The sequence below is a fragment of the Coniophora puteana genome (assembly GCF_000271625.1).
Source record: "Coniophora puteana RWD-64-598 SS2 unplaced genomic scaffold CONPUscaffold_6, whole genome shotgun sequence".
NCBI classification, from domain to species: Eukaryota; Fungi; Basidiomycota; class Agaricomycetes; order Boletales; family Coniophoraceae; genus Coniophora; species Coniophora puteana.
Window position 1 is genome coordinate 1,030,484 of NW_006913058.1, and position 16,373 is coordinate 1,046,856.

The 16,373-nt window shown below is 51.0% G+C and overlaps 6 protein-coding genes across 6 annotated transcripts; 4 read left to right on the forward strand and 2 right to left on the reverse strand.

Annotated features, from left to right (window-relative positions):
- Positions 1 to 1,099: 1,099 nt before the first annotated feature.
- Positions 1,100 to 1,970, forward strand: CONPUDRAFT_144102 (uncharacterized protein; the record flags this gene model as incomplete). Its single annotated transcript, XM_007770436.1, has 4 exons — positions 1,100 to 1,145; positions 1,203 to 1,691; positions 1,748 to 1,818; positions 1,868 to 1,970. The coding sequence occupies 4 exons, from the start codon at positions 1,100 to 1,102 to the stop codon at positions 1,883 to 1,885; spliced, it is 624 nt and encodes a 207-aa protein (XP_007768626.1). The 3' UTR covers positions 1,886 to 1,970.
- Positions 1,971 to 2,049: 79 nt separating this feature from the next.
- CONPUDRAFT_73011 (uncharacterized protein) lies at positions 2,050 to 3,985 on the reverse strand (the record flags this gene model as incomplete). Its single annotated transcript, XM_007770112.1, has 3 exons — positions 2,050 to 2,952; positions 3,003 to 3,116; positions 3,164 to 3,985. 3 exons carry the CDS (start codon positions 3,983 to 3,985, stop codon positions 2,050 to 2,052), a joined length of 1,839 nt encoding a protein of 612 aa, XP_007768302.1.
- A 392-nt stretch (positions 3,986 to 4,377) lies between these two features.
- Positions 4,378 to 8,463, forward strand: CONPUDRAFT_144104 (ATP-dependent DNA helicase; the record flags this gene model as incomplete). Its single annotated transcript, XM_007770437.1, has 24 exons — positions 4,378 to 4,408; positions 4,551 to 4,595; positions 4,651 to 4,782; positions 4,981 to 5,057; positions 5,119 to 5,167; positions 5,214 to 5,305; positions 5,355 to 5,369; positions 5,422 to 5,525; positions 5,578 to 5,671; positions 5,723 to 5,916; positions 5,966 to 6,035; positions 6,086 to 6,135; positions 6,187 to 6,224; positions 6,275 to 6,292; positions 6,345 to 6,367; positions 6,420 to 6,444; positions 6,496 to 6,617; positions 6,674 to 6,715; positions 6,771 to 6,851; positions 6,908 to 7,133; positions 7,190 to 7,441; positions 7,498 to 7,723; positions 7,773 to 7,963; positions 8,041 to 8,463. The coding sequence occupies 24 exons, from the start codon at positions 4,378 to 4,380 to the stop codon at positions 8,175 to 8,177; spliced, it is 2,334 nt and encodes a 777-aa protein (XP_007768627.1). The 3' UTR covers positions 8,178 to 8,463.
- Positions 8,464 to 9,655: 1,192 nt separating this feature from the next.
- Positions 9,656 to 12,482, forward strand: CONPUDRAFT_144105 (alpha beta-hydrolase; the record flags this gene model as incomplete). Its single annotated transcript, XM_007770438.1, has 7 exons — positions 9,656 to 9,977; positions 10,040 to 10,377; positions 10,423 to 10,552; positions 10,603 to 10,856; positions 10,906 to 10,999; positions 11,055 to 12,055; positions 12,118 to 12,482. The coding sequence occupies 6 exons, from the start codon at positions 9,656 to 9,658 to the stop codon at positions 11,981 to 11,983; spliced, it is 2,067 nt and encodes a 688-aa protein (XP_007768628.1). The 3' UTR covers positions 11,984 to 12,055; positions 12,118 to 12,482.
- Positions 12,483 to 12,542: 60 nt separating this feature from the next.
- Positions 12,543 to 14,896, forward strand: CONPUDRAFT_153776 (alpha beta-hydrolase; the record flags this gene model as incomplete). Its single annotated transcript, XM_007770439.1, has 6 exons — positions 12,543 to 12,882; positions 12,941 to 13,269; positions 13,324 to 13,456; positions 13,508 to 13,764; positions 13,815 to 13,908; positions 13,959 to 14,896. 6 exons carry the CDS (start codon positions 12,543 to 12,545, stop codon positions 14,894 to 14,896), a joined length of 2,091 nt encoding a protein of 696 aa, XP_007768629.1.
- Positions 14,897 to 15,492: 596 nt separating this feature from the next.
- On the reverse strand, positions 15,493 to 16,122 carry CONPUDRAFT_56438 (uncharacterized protein; the record flags this gene model as incomplete). Its single annotated transcript, XM_007770079.1, has 2 exons — positions 15,493 to 15,885; positions 15,997 to 16,122. 2 exons carry the CDS (start codon positions 16,120 to 16,122, stop codon positions 15,493 to 15,495), a joined length of 519 nt encoding a protein of 172 aa, XP_007768269.1.
- Between the last annotated feature and the right edge of the window lie 251 nt (positions 16,123 to 16,373).

A 16,373-nucleotide genomic window follows, 5' to 3' on the forward strand; every position in this document is an offset into this window, starting at 1 on the left:
AGACAAACTGCTGCACATAGGTTTCTGGTCTAAAGAAAGAGTTCGGCGCCCTTTTTGTTTGTGGCGTGAACGCACAAGTTAGGTCCCCGATACAGGCGAGGCGCCGGCCATGACCTCATGCGTTCATGCATCCCTTGACTGCTCTGACGTCGACAGTTGATTTACTTGGAAGGAGCATGTGAAATATTTCTGGTCAGCACACTAGGTGTACTATTGCCATTGCACGTACTTTCTGGGGTCGCTCTCTGAGAAATATGTTCACGTTCAAGCTCAAGTCTAAGGCTTTTTCAAGGCACCGTGGCCGAAATTTTGATAATTCTACATTCAGCGTGTTTGCGTTCTGGAACTTCTAATGGTATGGCTGAGGAACTCCATGATCATAAGCCCCTGGTTATTGAACATGCCCCTACGAGATCGTGATACCGAGTGATAGTACCACGAGCGTACGTCGTGGAATGACCGGCGGAGGCGAAGCCTTGGCATGAAATCATTCATTTTACGGTCTCTCCTCCTCTCTCGGCGTCCAGCGAGTGAGAGTGAAAGGAGGAAAAGGCACTCCAAAACCATGTGATACTAGCACCTGTTTTTGGATCGATCTCTTCAATGGAGCTGAAACTGTGAGTCGCGTTGGAATGTGTTCAGCCAGATAGGGCCTTTCTCCATGCTAGGCCTTGAAGTTTCTCTCAGAGGAACAAGGTCGTTGGAACAGGGGACGTCATACTGGCAGCAACCAAGAAATTGCGTTCAAGTTAGACTTCATAAGTGGAAGAAGGTCAGCAATGATATCGTTGCTCGGGAACCTACATAATACCAAACAATTTACTAAATATGGCAGGCGTAATGGTTGGAGTCGAGCCACGCCTACTTGACGCCTACTCCCCGGGTTGCCCAGGTCAACGCAAGTCAACGCCCAGGTAAACTACTGACAAACTCCAGGCACCCCACTAGGCTCCCTTGATCATTCGGCACTTTCGGCATTGCGTCAACTTTGTGGTGCATCGTCATGGATCGTCATGCATACATCATCGCCGATTTCTTGCATATATACAGGGGCTTTATAACACCAGTCGACATCAACTTCGACACTCAGTAAACCATCATGTCTTCCAACAACAACGACCAGTACAACAACACCGGTACCCGCGGTTAGTACCTCTTAGCAATATCTCTAGATTACCTCTGAATTTGCCTCAAATTTCCAGGCAACTATAACGACACCGCCAACTTCGAGTCTGGCGGCGGTCGCAACGTCGATGACGACAACACATACTCTGGCTCCCATGGCGGTAGTGGATATGGCCAGTCCGGCGGCTACGCCGGCGGCTACGCCGGCGGCAACCAAGGCGACCAAGGGGATCTCACCGGCCAGACTGGCGCCGGTGGGATGGGCGGCCAAGGTGACTACGGCGCCGGCCAGGGCGGCACCGACACCTCGCGCATCGGAGGCCAGGATCCAATGATGAGCGGTGGGCGCGGCAATGACACGGGCGATCTCGCCGGCTCAGGCAGGGGCCAGTTCGACAGTGGCGACAATTACGGCTCTGATATGGGCAGGAGCGCTGGCGGCACTGGTACTGGATCTGGCGTCGGCGGTGGTCGCGACTATGATGATAATGCTGGTGGAAACGTCGACGAAACTGGCGCTGGCGCACAGACCGGCCGCAAGCCCGGTATGGGTGAGAAGATTATGGGTATGTTGTCGAGATTTTCGTATTTTGTGGGCTTGTACTCAACAGTTGTTCGATAGGTGGTCTTGAGAAGATGGCCGGCAAGGCTTCCAAGAACCCCAATCTTGCAACCAAGGGCGAGACGCGCCAGGTATGCTGCCACTATCCTTCACTACAACCATCATCTGACGCATTGTCAGGCTGGTGAGCAGTTCTGAGTGATCTGACTTCATGGCATAAATATCTGTACGATTATTAGCATCAATAGACCATTGGACCTTGAAGTTGTATAGTACTTGCATCACCTGTATAGTGGCTCCAAGCCAGTCATTCGTATAATACATACGTTGACATTCGCAGAATATATCTACCTTCTAGTGGACTAAGCTTTTACACTGCGCCTAATGTCCCACTTGACGTCGCTCGCTTCTCTCAGCAGCACGATTACCTTGCCAGTTGCCTCGTCCCAGTGATCGAGTCTCCTTAGCTTGGGGCATTTATATGCTAAAAAGCTTGCGGCTTGATCATTCTTGCGCACGCGACTTTGCTCGGATGGGGCAAGAGATGCAGGGTGTATACTCGAAAGCGTCGCCAAGGTAAGGCTAGAGACTTCGTAGAAGAACTTGACGCCGTGGAAAGTGACGAGCTCCGAAAGTGACTCGAGAACCTGACCCCATTCCATGACGTTGGACGCGATGTTAGCCGGAGAAACCTTGGTGGAACTGTCCCCGCGTCGGGGTTGCTGCACGGCGATCTCGCTCGTTTTCTTACCGATATCGAGGTAGGTCAACTTGGGGGCACATTCGACGAGCGCCTTGATGTCGTCGATATCGTTATAGCCGTCGAGCTCCAGGCGCTTCAGCGAGCTTGTTACAGACTTGACACCCGCCAAGAAGGGCTGGTCTCTGGGCGAATTGCTCAGGCGTACACCTCTGAGGATCTCGAGCGGCCGTGGCATGTCGGTAGGGCACGAGAGAATGATAGACGCAACCTCTCGGTTGCAGTGCAACTCGCGCAACTTCGGGAGAGAGTTGGGCTCGAGAGTAAGCCGAGGACCACCGTTGGTGGATCCAATCTCGCCTCCGAAGTCAAGGTGCAAAACCTCCAAATTGGAATGAGAGGCAAAGAAAGTGGAAGCGGCGTCCAGGCCGTGGACTGTAGAGCACCGCAAGTTAACGAGCGAGAGAGAGCGAAGGCCGGACCAGCGAGAACATAGGAAGAATTCGTCAGCGGTTGGCTTTTGTTGGCCTTGTCCGCGGCGATGCTCATAGTCGATGTTGAGTGTCTACAGTGAGATTAATTATCGAACAATAGCCACGAAGCAGTCGATACTACCTCGAGGTTAGGGCAGCTCGTAAGCATTCCATTAATGCGTGCCATCTGAGGATTTTTCGCGCATCCGTAAATGTGTCTGGTGGAATGTACAGCCACGGTCTTCAAATCTCGCATCTAAAGGCGATGAGAGGTGAAGTAAGACGAGATATCGTGCGGCTTACAACGGGTATACGCTGAGGATCTTTCGGTAGTGGCACATTTCGAGAGCTGAAGACCAGGTTATCATTTATCTCAACCTCACTGATAGATTGGCATTTAAGTAGGGTAGGCCAAACAGCGTCGATGGCGACAGGGGAATGATTGCAGGACCACTGGAAAGAGCGAAGAGAAGACATCTTCGCGATGGCTGCGACAAGGAGACGCTCTTGCTTGACATGCATGCCTAATTCATCGTCGGATGATTCCACATCAGTATCGGTGGTCATAATACCAGAGGGAACGACTTCAGGCTCGGCGGAGCGCTCATCCATGATTTCAAGCTTTCTGACGTTGCGAGCAAGGGAACGGTGAACAATAAGGTGGTTCCAAACTCTCAGAGAGCTGGGTTTGGCACGGATAACGCGATACTCGAAGTGACGGGGGAAGATGACGCCATGCATGCGCTTGCAGGCAAGAGCAAGAGAAAGCAAATCGCGTTTGTTGTCTAGATAAAACATGATACCGTCAAGAATCTCCGTGGGTTGACGGGTGATGGTACGACGGGAGGGTGAAAGCCCAATGAAGGGTTCCACGATGGTGAGGAGGCCAAGTGTGAGCTTATGCTCCTCTGGAGTGAGCTTGAACTGGCAGCCTCCGATACGGGAAGGGAGGGAGCCAAGGAGCTTGCGGAGGACATTGATGGCGTAGAAGGGATCCGTCCTGTCGTAGGAGAGGATATTGGTATCTACAGATTGGGCCGGCCGCTGCCTGGGGCGTCCCTTGGCCAGCGGAGCAGGCTGGCTGCGGGACTTGTGCTGCAAGGAGCGTGAGTTTGGGTTAGCCATGGCCTGGCGACAGGTGGAGGAGGTGGGCGAGACCTGAGAGGGATCCTGTGAAGGCTAGGCGCCCATCTATCATCTATCATTGACAGGCTCACGGTGTCACTTCAGAAAGGTTCATGTTCTCACCTCAATCAACGTCGCGCCATATGGTACGCGACTATATCCTCCGTCACGCGCCACGTGACTGAATACATCTCATCACATGAGACGCGTCTTTTTGCAATACTTGACAGTGACGCGTATGTTTTGCGCGCGTTCCAAGCGCGTGCTTTAGGTCGACAACGATGTCAGACGCTGAATATAGTGATCGGCATAGGTGTGTGTCATCTATATGCTGCAATGATACTCAGCCAACCTCTTTGCAAGCTCGCCAGTTGACGGAACCCTAATACGCAATGTTGCCACGAAAATGCGAGAATGCGAAAGGTATGTTGCCTGCTGGGTTGACACTCTTGAACGCAACAATGAGCATGACGCGTGAAATCCTTCTCAGGATGCTGGATAACTGTGCGATCTCTTCCCTTGGAGCTATAGCCCAACTAAGACTCTGTAGCGTTTGGCCATTCAGGATTCAAAGGAAAGCAAAGAGAAATTGTCCAGGCTGCTATATCAGGTCAGTCTCCCTAGCGTTTACGATGGTTACGCCCTCACTCCTCTGGTGTGTACAGGGAAAGACGTGTTTGTACTCGCACCGACCGGAATGGGCAAGGTAGCCGTGTACCCACTCTTAAGCGCATTTATGCGACCTAATGTTGTTGCACCAGAGCTTGTGCTTTCAGCTTCCCGCATCGGCCGAAAAGGTATCAATAACCGCTTTCATCTTCATCAATGGGCTCATTGTATCAGTCCGGAGTGACGCTAGTGGTATCTCCACTATTGGGTATGACTCTCCTACCGAAACAATTGCTCAAGCTGAACCTGAGACGCAGCCTTAATGAAGAACCGTGCGTCAGATTATGTGTGCAGCTTACGTACAGATGATAATAATGGATGAATAGAGGTGGCCAGCCTTCAGCGCAAGTACATACCCGCTATGGCTCTAACGTCGGACTCCACCCCCGAAGAACGACAGAAGGTCAGACGTTCGTACATCCTTACCAGCTCTTGCGTCCTAAAACTTCCTGCTATGAATCAAGATCATAGATGACTTGGTGTACGGAGATCCACAGAATCGATTGCTCTACAGTATGCTTTCCACAATGTCTTGTGAACAAAGACTCAAATCTTTTAGCTACACCTGAGAAACTTTGCACGAAGGACATTACGCGACTCTTGCAAGTGGTGTATGACGACCACAAGCTCAACAGACTCGTAGTTGACGAGGTAGGTCTCCACCACTTTGCATAAGAATATATCTTAAAGTTTCCGCTAGGCTCACTGCATTTCGGTAAACTCTCTGTCAAACGGATACTCCACACAACGAGTTGACCCTTGTCCAGGAATGGGGTCATGACTTTCGAGCCGAATATCGAAAATTGGGTCATTTTCGAGATCGTTTTCCTGAGGTACCCGTCATGGCTCTTACAGCTACTGCTACGCCGAGGTTAGTAGCGCTGAGGATCACAACTTCCAAGTTACTTATCGATATCCTCCAGCGTGCAGCGCGACATTATTCGGAGTCTGAGGATGGACGAACAGAATATGTACAAGGCTGTACACCCCTTCAACAGGGACAATCTTTTCTATGAAGTAATTGCCTTTTCATTGGATTTATGCCATTCGTCCAATTATCCTTGCCAGGTCCGGTATAAGTCAGGAGTAGACCCGTTATCTCGGATGGCAGAGGTGCTGGATTTCATTACGACTCTTTACCGCCGGCGCGAGAGACCTTCATCCGGCATCATATATTGTCGAACAAGGGCAACATGTGACGATCTGTCCGCATTCCTACGAGGAAAGGGCTTGAGCGCTAGACCGTATCACCGTGGCATCAAGTACACGTCTACTAATCTACATGTTATGACTTCGCTCACAAAGTGAAAGGTCTAATGTCCTCGACACTACTCTAAAGCAATGGGAGAACGGTGGTAATGGAGAGGGGGGCGTGGATGTTGTACGTCTTATTAACACCTTGAAGAAAAGCCGCTGCTAAGCTAAGCGAAGGTTTGTGCCACCATAGCCTTTGGCATGGGCATAGACAAAGCAGATGTCAGGTACGTCTCCGCTGTCTGGGGAGGTCCGGCTTTCTAACTTAGGCTGCGAAGATATGTCATCCACTATGATTTACCACATAGTTTAGAAGGTCAGTCAGATATCACAGCAATCCAAAATATGTGCTGACCTCAATGTCAGGCTACTACCAAGAGACTGGTACAGTCCATCCCTTTGAACCTTGTACGCATTCTCAAACCACTGCTCCTAGGGCGAGCTGGAAGGGATGGCGCAGTACGTAGTTGATATTCTTATGTGAACTTATTCTCATCATCTTCCCTGACAGGCGTCGCGCTGTATTCTTTATTACTGTGCGTAGGGCATTGCTGATATAGGGACTGGAAACTCACGTATGCCCACAGCACGAGAAGATGCATATCAGGCCCAAAGACTCGTCGCAGATTCTCACATCAAACGCCAAACCTCTGCTGAAGAAATGAACGGTCCGCAGCCGAGCCAGCGGTCTATCAACAGCTTCAGCACTGTATGCTGAACCTTTGCTATGAATAAATCGTGTGCTGCTGATAATCTTGTTTGCAGCTCATCGACTTCGCTGAAAACGTCAACATCTGCCGGCATGTGGTGAGTTTCCTAGTATGCAGGGACGTCCGTTAACACTGACCGCTGTTCTGTATAGCTGATCTGTAGATATTTTGGCGAAGTAGTCGATATTTCTGACCGCGATCAGCTACAAAGCTACTGTGATGGGATGTGCGATGTATGAATGCTATCTACCACAATCTTAGAAGTCCAAGCCGCTGATACCTGGTCCAGGTCTGCAAATACCCTGAAAAGACAAGACGGCGAAAACAGGAGCTGACGTCCGAGGAGCTGACTTTTGCTGAATATAGCTCTAAGAAGCCAGCGAGTAAAGCGGGCCAAATCCGGAGCAACGACGCACACGACTCTGCTGCGCCGAAACGGTCCGCATTTGAGCCAGGTAACTCTGAACGGCGTAATAAGAAAGCGAAAACAAGCGAAGCGTTGCCTCCTGCCATAGGTCTGTAGCTACTTGGATGCTAAAGTCTGGTATGTGCGACTGAAGGCAGTTTATAGTCACGAAGCCCCATTCGTCTGAGATCAACCTTAAAAAGCCGTTCAAGACTCCATTCATGAAGACGGAAGAAACATGTGCGACTGACGAACACGTTGGTCAATCGGATGAAGCTTCGATGATTGAAGATGAAGTCCCAGATATTGACGACACTAGCGATGACATGGAGGATGTGAAGTTTTCAAAGCCTATGAGGCGTCGGCAGACGCCTCCGACAAAAATTCCAATAAGGGTCGATGAATCACCCAAGTCAGGTACGCATTAACTATTCATCTCTGAGGTTTCGTGTTGATGCAGGTGACTTAAGAAGATACTGAGATCGGCATTCCTAATATCAAGGCTGAGCTAGAGGCAGACTTCTCCAAGAAAATATCGGTAACTTCACGATCCCAGAAACTGGACACATTTTCTCATTGTCATTGCCAGATCGGCCTTCGTGAAAGTAGTTACCAAGACATTCGGAAAGCACTCTTCAATCTAATGACAGACCGAAGATGGAGATTTTTGAAAGATACCCCTTCCTTAAACAGCGACAGGTGCGTTTCCAAGATGGGCAAAACACCGCCGTACTCACCTTGAACGAAGGAACGGCACGCTAGCGAAGGTTGCGACTCGCTTAGAATATGCTGTTCACATGATGTCGGCGACAGATGGCGGATACGAGGAGCGTGCGTCGTCGAAGGTTCAGGCAGTGGAGCTCTTGGGAAAGCATGATAGTCTCTGGGCAGAAACAGCCGGCACGACGACTGATGAGGAGGATGCACAGGAATGCGCAGGTATAATCCGGGAGGCGTGCAGTGCATGGAGCAAGAAGAGTAGGCGATAGCAGTGATACATGTTTCTAGGTATACAGATGCGTTCGTGTGGAAGTGTATATTTCTTGAATTCGGGGGAATGTTCAATTTGCGCGAAGGATGTTCCAAAGACATGCTCCTTCCTCGCGTTGGCCCATCAGATCTAGCGCTTGCGGTCGATCGCTGCCATATTTGAGCGAGAACGCAGCGGACGTGCCGCCAAAAGTGAACTCTAGTGATTAGTCTGAATTAACGTTTTTCAAGATAACTTCGATATGTGCAAGACATACTGCCGTCGCTGCCAAACCGATTGGATATAATTACTATCACTTCGCGTCCAGCATTTGTAGTAGCAGATTCAACATCGGATGTCAGTGCAGGGGCTGCCCAAAGAGGTCGCAGACGCATTGCCCAGTAGTTAACGGTTTGCAATTGGGGTACGGAAACATCTTCCTCTATAACGGCTGGCTCATCCCCGTCATCCGAGTCACGCTTTGAGTCTGGATGTAGCCACGCGTTCAAGAGGATGAGCGTTTGAGTGCCTTCGCTGACACAGTGCCGAGCAAGTTCATAAGGCCCGTCTACCAAAGATTCCCAGACAGCTGGTTTCTGAGGATTGAGATCGTTGCATATCGCAAGTGTTGTACGTCCCAAAGGAGGCGGAAGTGCCAGTGTACTGAACCCATGCCCTGAGGGAGATATGATCCCAGTTTGTGAGCGGAGAGTTCCAGGTAGTATCCGGGTAACCTACCTGGTATGGCCCATGGAATATCATTATCAAATAAATTACTCTTTCGGTAGTGGATAATCTGCTCGCCAGAAGGATTATATATGGCTGCGCTGTTCGCGCCGATGAGGAAGTCGCAAGCTGGCCGATCTGAGGTGGTAAGAGATCGCGACTGTTCTCGACTGAGATGAGGCTGTAGGACCCATTCGTGACGCTCAAGGCGTTCCGGGAAGCCAGCTGTAACGTAGCATTTAAGGCGTCGAGCAAGCTCTGAGCAGAAGAGAGACGTTGGGCCTTCGGTTGGATGTTCTAAGTGTGGCTGGATGGCTTCAGAGTCTCTATATATGTATCCTGCCAGGGGTTGTTGACTGTTAAGACACCCCTCGTGCACCGCATAGCGTCGACTGTAACGTACCGGAGAATATCATCTCCGGCAGACAGACTAGATCGGCACATCCTGGAGTTAAGCTTGTTGGACCTTGAGTTCAGTTGTCCTCGTAGGAGTTTGGACAAGATCGCCTGCACCTTTCGCATAGTTCTCGAGCCTTGGTTATATTGGCCTGTACTTGACCTAACTTTACGATTCCAATCAATATTCTCGAGGAACACTGACTGACTGACCTTGGGTGCGAACTGGACTACTGCAACGCGAAGCCTTTGTGCCATAGCTACACTCATTGCGAGATAACCCTGAGGGGAGTGGGGAAGGGAAACTCCGAGACTTGCTGAGAGAGTGACTTAAGCGTGGGATAGTCCGCACGAGCCTATTGACAATGGCCATATGACTTCCCTACTCTGACAGTACTGATTAGTTCTCATCAAATTTGCCATCAACCATCGGAGTAATGCAGAGCGGCCATGCATGCCGACGCTCACAGTTTCAGTATATAAGGCCCACTGCTTTGGGCTTTTTGTGACTTAATACGTTGGGGCTCTCTGAGCAAGACATGCGAGTAGGACGTTCTCTCTCGGCTTTGTTCACGGGCATAGTTGCCCTCACAACTGCTACTCAGTCTTTTGCCTATGATGTTCTCATCGTCTCAAACAACGATCTTAACTCGACTAACCCCAATCGTGGTAGTGCATTGCTTCTGGCTGGTGCCTTGACATGCGCGGAAGCGCAACATGCATGCGACCTGCTTCAAGAGTCCTTGTTACCACCGCCTAACAACACTGGGTTCTCGGCAGGCGAACTGGTACAAGCTCTAACCTCGGACAAACATGGAGCGGCGCTTGACCGATCTCAGAATATTTGGGTAGCTGGTAATTGTGCGTACCTTACAAACCTTTACTCCCACGGGGGATGTTGATCTCAGCTCTCCCTCTACAAGCTACATGCGACGTGTTCTCGCTGGACTCACAACAACGGCTGGTGGCTCAACCCAAACCATCGCAAGAAAACGACGACCGACTCTCAGCCCTATGCACCAATTCCGCTCCTTTGGCACGATCCAATGTGACTTCCTACGATACATCACGCCAGATACAGGTCTCCACAAGCAACGCCGGAATTCTGCAAGGGTTTCGCGATAAATTCTCCTGGCGTTTTTTGGGTATCAAGTTTGCTGAACCTACAACAGGCGATGCTCGCTTCCAAGTTCCGACCGCCCTAAAAGTCGCACCAAACACAACCAGGAGTGCCCTTGAGTATGGTCCCTACTGCGCTCAGGTGGAATATTTATTATTTATAGACGGACTTTACTGACGAATGTAGGCTCCGGATGCAGATAACGGTCACGTCGTTCATACGAGTGAAGACTGCCTTCAACTAAATATATATACACCGTTGGTGTCATTTAACGGAAATGCCGATAGTGAACACAAGCTACCTGTGATGGTTTTCAGTAAGGTTTTCGACAAAATAGAAATTTGACCCTTCTCAGCAGTCGTACAGTTCATGGTGGTGCTCTCAACACTGGCGATAGTGGCCCATTTTCATACAATATGACGTCGAACGGCTTTGTCGGCAACTCTATATCGAACGTCTACGATGGAACAAACCTCGTCTCCTATGGCGGTGTTGTCCTTGTAACTATCAATTATCGTCTAACGGCCTTTGGGTGGTTCAATGCATCCAACGCGGCACTAAAGGATTCCCTTTTGGCCCTACAATGGGTCCAAGATAACATTGGGGTATTTGGCGGCGATGTAAGTTCATTTCCAATGTCTGGTTGAAGCCTCTGACTCGTAAAGGAAGTCAACAAAGGTGACCATTTTTGGCGAGTCGGCGGGAGCAATCATGGTCCGTTTCTTGCTTGGGACCAACCCCAAGTACACATCAGGGTTGTTTAGTAGGTGTCCTCCACTTTTGTCAACTAACGGTGGTCCTGACGACTCCTTTTCAAGGTGGTGCCATTTTGGAATCCGATCTACCTATCGGCTCTGTCTTTGAGTCGTCTGTTCTTGCGCTGAACACATCATTGACGCTCGCAACAAGTCTCGGGTGCGCTTCCAACACGTCAATGGCACTGTCTGCATCAGACGTTGCGTGTGTTCAGAACAAGAGTGCAGCGGACATTGCCTTGGCTTCCCTCGATTTGAGTATCACATGGATGGTTACCGTTGATGGAGATTACGTTCTTACAGACTTTCCGTCGAGCGTGAAAGAAGGACAGTGGGCTCGAGTGCCAACAGTCTGGGCGTCGAACGAGTGCGAGGGTTGCTATTTCCTCCCCTTCGCGGCAAACTCCAGCGTGGCAATGTTCTCGCAGCAACTCGGAGCTTTCTTCAACCAAACCGTCGTCCAGGCTATCACGAACGATACAGCACTTTTCCCCTACAGTACTGCTCCTCCGGAAGACGGCATATCTGGATCTGTTTTAACTGTTGGGCGCATCCTCACGGACTTTGATTTACACTGCCCTATGGCGTATCTCGCTTCCCTGGAGGCAAATGTTACCGACCCAATACCATCGTACAAGGCGGTCTTTGCCACAGGCCTGAGCTCTCCACTTACTCCCAACACCGAGCTGTGTCCTGGTCAGGTGTGTCACGCGGACGAGCTATACTGGGTTTTCGGGACAGCAGAGACGGATGGGCTTTATCAGCCATTCTCGGATGTGCAGCTGTCGACAGCCCGCGACGTTATGAGTCGGTGGACTAACTTCGCCCGGACTGGCAACCCTAACTACGTCGGCGCGTCGATTCAATGGGCTCCGTACACTGGCGATAACGAACTCGTAATCAATGCAACAAATACCGTGCAGCCGTACCACGTGGGGCAGTGCGATTTTTTCACAAACGAGGTGGGATTCAGCTTCGAGAAAGGTCTATGAGGGTGGTTATTTTGTAACTCGGGTCACGTCGAGGCAAGCTCTATCATGTGTTGTAATAACTAAATGACCTGGGTATGGTTCTCCCCTTTCTCCCGATGTAATCACAAATGCAGATCATTTCTGCCGCGTGCCAGTTAAACATATGTGCTTCCAAATTTCTAGACGGAGACAAAGCATTCCTCCGAAAGTGATTGGCCGCCTACTTTTGAGCGAACACGTGCCTGATTTGGCCGAGGATTTGACTGTGGAAGAGAAAGGGCAAACTGAATGCTTTCCACAGTATGGAGTCCCGCGCCCGTTCCCTCTACTCGTTCTTGGTTCCCTCGATGCATGAAAATAACCAAAGTGCACCATCTGATGCAGTCAGGAGGCTTTAAAATGGAGTTTCTATGGCCAAGGACGCGAACGCTGGAGCAGATGACGCCGGGGAGCCTCTTCCTACTTCGCCCTCATGACTCCGCTGCAAGAAGCGCGTTCATGAAGTCACTTTCTCCTGAACCCTTACGTCTGTCTATAAGAACCGTTCGATGCGCATAGACTTGTGCTCCTTGGTCCTACCATGCTTGACATTAGCCCACTCTCTCGGATTTGGCTCGGCGCGTCGGTGCTTGGGGTGCTTGCCCCAGTTGTCCTTTCCCAGTCACTCGGCTACGACGTTGTCATCGTGTCGAACAATGATTTGAATCCCTCAAATCCAAATCGCGCCAGCGCGTTGCTTCTGAATGGAGCATTGACTTGTGCTGAGGCGCAGTCGGCTTGTTCTGGGCTCATGGAATCACTACTTCCCGCTCCAAACAGTACAGCCGGGTTGACGACCGCAAACCTGACCTCCACTCTGATATCTGATAGACACGGAGCTGCGCTGGGAAGCTCCGAAAACTTGTGGATTGCTGGAAGCGGTCAGTCGGTCAGTCAGTTTCAAACCTCTGGACATCCAATTTACTTTCTGTTCATCAGACGGATGTGCTGTCTTCTCCCTGAGCTCGTCCGAGTCTGAAACTGGTTCGACTTTGACCCCGAATCAGAGCTTACCAGCTCTATGCACAAACTCTGCCCCATTGACACGTTCAAATGTCACAAGTTATGATACGACGCGTCAGATCGAGGTGTCTACCAATACGGCCGGGATTCTCAGAGGCTTCCGAGACAAATTCGTTTGGCGCTTCCTAGGTATCAAATACGCTGAAGATCCTTCGGGGGATGCCAGGTTCTTACCTCCCACTCCCCTCAACGTGTCTGCAAATACGACTCGAGATGCTACTCAATATTTAGAGCGCTGTGCTCAGGTATGCGACGCTTCGCGGCCTAGCGCGCTGGATCATGCTGATGAATAGACATAGCCGCCTGATGCAGACAATGGCCACACTTTGTACGGATATGAAGACTGCTTACAGTTGAACGTGTACTCGCCTGTAGTAGCGTCTAACGAGGGCCACGACGACACGGCCCCGAAAATGCCTGTCATGTTCTTCAGTAAGTCTCCGTCACTTGCTGCATATATTTATTGACTAATATACATTCGAGTCCACGGGGGTGGTCTGAACACCGGAGACTCGGGTCCGTTCCCTTTCAATGAGACGAGTGAACTAGGCTACGTTGGGAACTCGACGTCCAATGTCTACGATGGAACGAATTTGGCCTCCTACGGCGGGGTTGTAGTTGTGACGATCAACTACCGTTTGAGTGCTCTGGGGTGGTTCAACGCGTCCAACGCGGCTTTGAAGGATGCTTTGCTTGCGTTGCACTGGGTACAAGACAACATCGAGGCCTTTGGCGGTGATGTACGTCTACTTGGATCCAAACTACAAGCTCCTGCTGACTGTACCCCAAGCCCACGCGAGTTCTCATCTATGGAGAATCTGCAGGTGGAACTATGACAAGATATCTTCTGGGGACGAATCCAGCCTACACGCAAGGCTTGTTTAGTAAGTTTGGACATACACCATTAGATACTGCGTCTGATGATGTCTTCCAGGTGCAGCCATCCTTGAGTCTGACTTTGGAACAAGCAACCCGTTCTTCTCACCCGAGCTTGCGTTGAACCAGTCTCTCGGCCTCGCTAGGTATCTGGGATGCGCATCAAACTCTTCAACAACTTTGACAGAAGAAGCGGTGTCGTGTGTACGCAACACGTCTGCAGGGGACATTGTCATGGCGTCATACAACTTGAACCTCGCCTGGTCGATAACGGTTGACGGAGATTACGTCCTAAATGTTATTAAAGACAGCATTCTCGACAGTGACTACTCACGTGTCCCAACCATATGGGCCACCAATCAATGCGAGTATTGTTACTTCCTCCCCACTTCTCTCTCCCCCGACTCTCCGCCCTCGGCGTACGCGGAGTACCTCCCAATGTACTTCAACAGCACGGCCATCGACTTAATCCTCAATCAGACAACACTATACCCGTATGAGACGGCCACTTCGAGCCACAACATCTCGGGCACGGTGCTCACGCTCGGGCAACTGATGACGGACTACTACGTGCATTGCCCGTCGACATACCTCGCCTCCCTCGAGACGAACACGACGAACCCAGGGAACGCGTACAAGATCCTCTTCGGCGTAGGCCTCGGCAACCCGATGACCGCTAACCCGGCGACGTGCCCGGGGCAGGTGTGCCACGCCGACGAGCTCTACTGGGTGTTCGGCACGGCGGAGACGGACAATGTGTATCAGCCGCTGACGGAGCAGCAGGTGTGGACGACTCAGGAGGTGATAAAACGCTGGACATCACTCGCGTGGGATGGAAACCCGAACTACGAGGGCGCTCTTGTTGAGTGGCCGCCGTACACCGGCGACAATGAGCTTGTGCTTAACACGACCGAGACGCTGCAGCCGTATCATGTTGCGCAGTGCGACTTCATCGATAGCCAGCTGGGTTTGATATTTGGAGATGGGACGTACTGAAACACTGAGGGCTTTTTGGGTGTAGAACAGCACTTGTATAAAATGATTTCACCACTTTCCTTGAATTCGAACCGTGCGCTTGATCGCCTTACGATGGAAGTAGAAAAAGTGATTGATTAATCAACAAAGTGTACGGTGCTGGCATGCTAGGTCCGCCAGCAAACCCACTACTATACCACCGCGAAGGTACAAAGAATGATGGTATTACACTATGAACAGCAAGAAATGCCAAAAAACCAAAAATATATGAAGCAGTGATAAAACAAACAAACAAATCGGTATCGGCATGCGGTTCTGGAATCTCCACGAAATAAAGGGTATGTGCAGAGCAGAACAGCATATATGAAGAGAATAAAGGTACGCCGAGGAAACACCCCGTGGATATTGTTGTCGACGAGGTGACCGGATATCGCGAGTCCAGATATTGGTATTTTGTTCCTTCCAGGCCTTCCAAAGAGTGAGATGAAATATTCGGATCGATGAGCGGGATTAGCTTGTATAAGGGAGTGGCACATGTATTCTTCTAGTGACGTCAAATTCAGTACTGTATCACAGAAAGAAAGAAAAAGATTGGTGATTACCTCAATCTGGATCACTTAAGCCGCATGCGCGTTGTTGCCAGACATGATCTGAGCAAGCAACTCTTCGTAGTTGGGGCCCTCAAAGTTAGCCCCAGCGTAGCTGCTGACGCGCTTCTCGGAAATGAAAGTGGGGAGGGGTTGACCAGCCTCGCGCAGGCAGTCAACAGGGATAAGGCCGCGCTCGCGCTCGCTGCGCTCAGCTGGGTTCGCTCCCAACTTCTCGACGAACGTCCAGCCGTCATCGAAGACCTTGATGATGCGGACGGTGTCGCCTGGCTTGACGGTGAGCTCGTCTTCCATCGAGGGCGTGAACGGGCGGCGGATGGTCTCGATGGGCTGGAACTCGGGCTTCTCAACATGGTCCTCGAAAGGATTCTCAGCGGTTTCGAACGAGGGAGTCGGCGAGGTCTTCCCGGAAACAGACTTGGTGCCAAGGGAGGCAGCGGGTGCCACAGGGTATTTGTTCATAGTCTGTTGGCCGGGGATGAAGGTCGAGGCAGGAGACTGCGGATAGGAAACGGCGGCATTGGCGGTGATGAAGGTCGAGCCAGAGCTGGAAGGGGAGACGGGGCGGCTCTTACCGCCGGCGGAGGGGGGCTTCGGGAAAGCGAAGGACTCCGTCGGGGAGAATGGGCGGACGGACATGGGCGTGGTGGGTACCTGGTCGTTCGGGTCGTAGGCGACGAGGTATTGGCCCTCATCGCTTCCGTTGCTTGTCATGCTATTCATCGACTGCCTACGGGCGGCGGCGCTGGCAGAAGGCACTAGAACAGAGTTACGTTCGCCAATTTGAGCCATCGGTGGCATGGCAGGGGGGACAACTGGGTGAGTGCCACTGGGGCTTTGGACGTGGAACATGATACCCTGGTCGAAGTTGGTAGCAAAGCTGCTGCGAG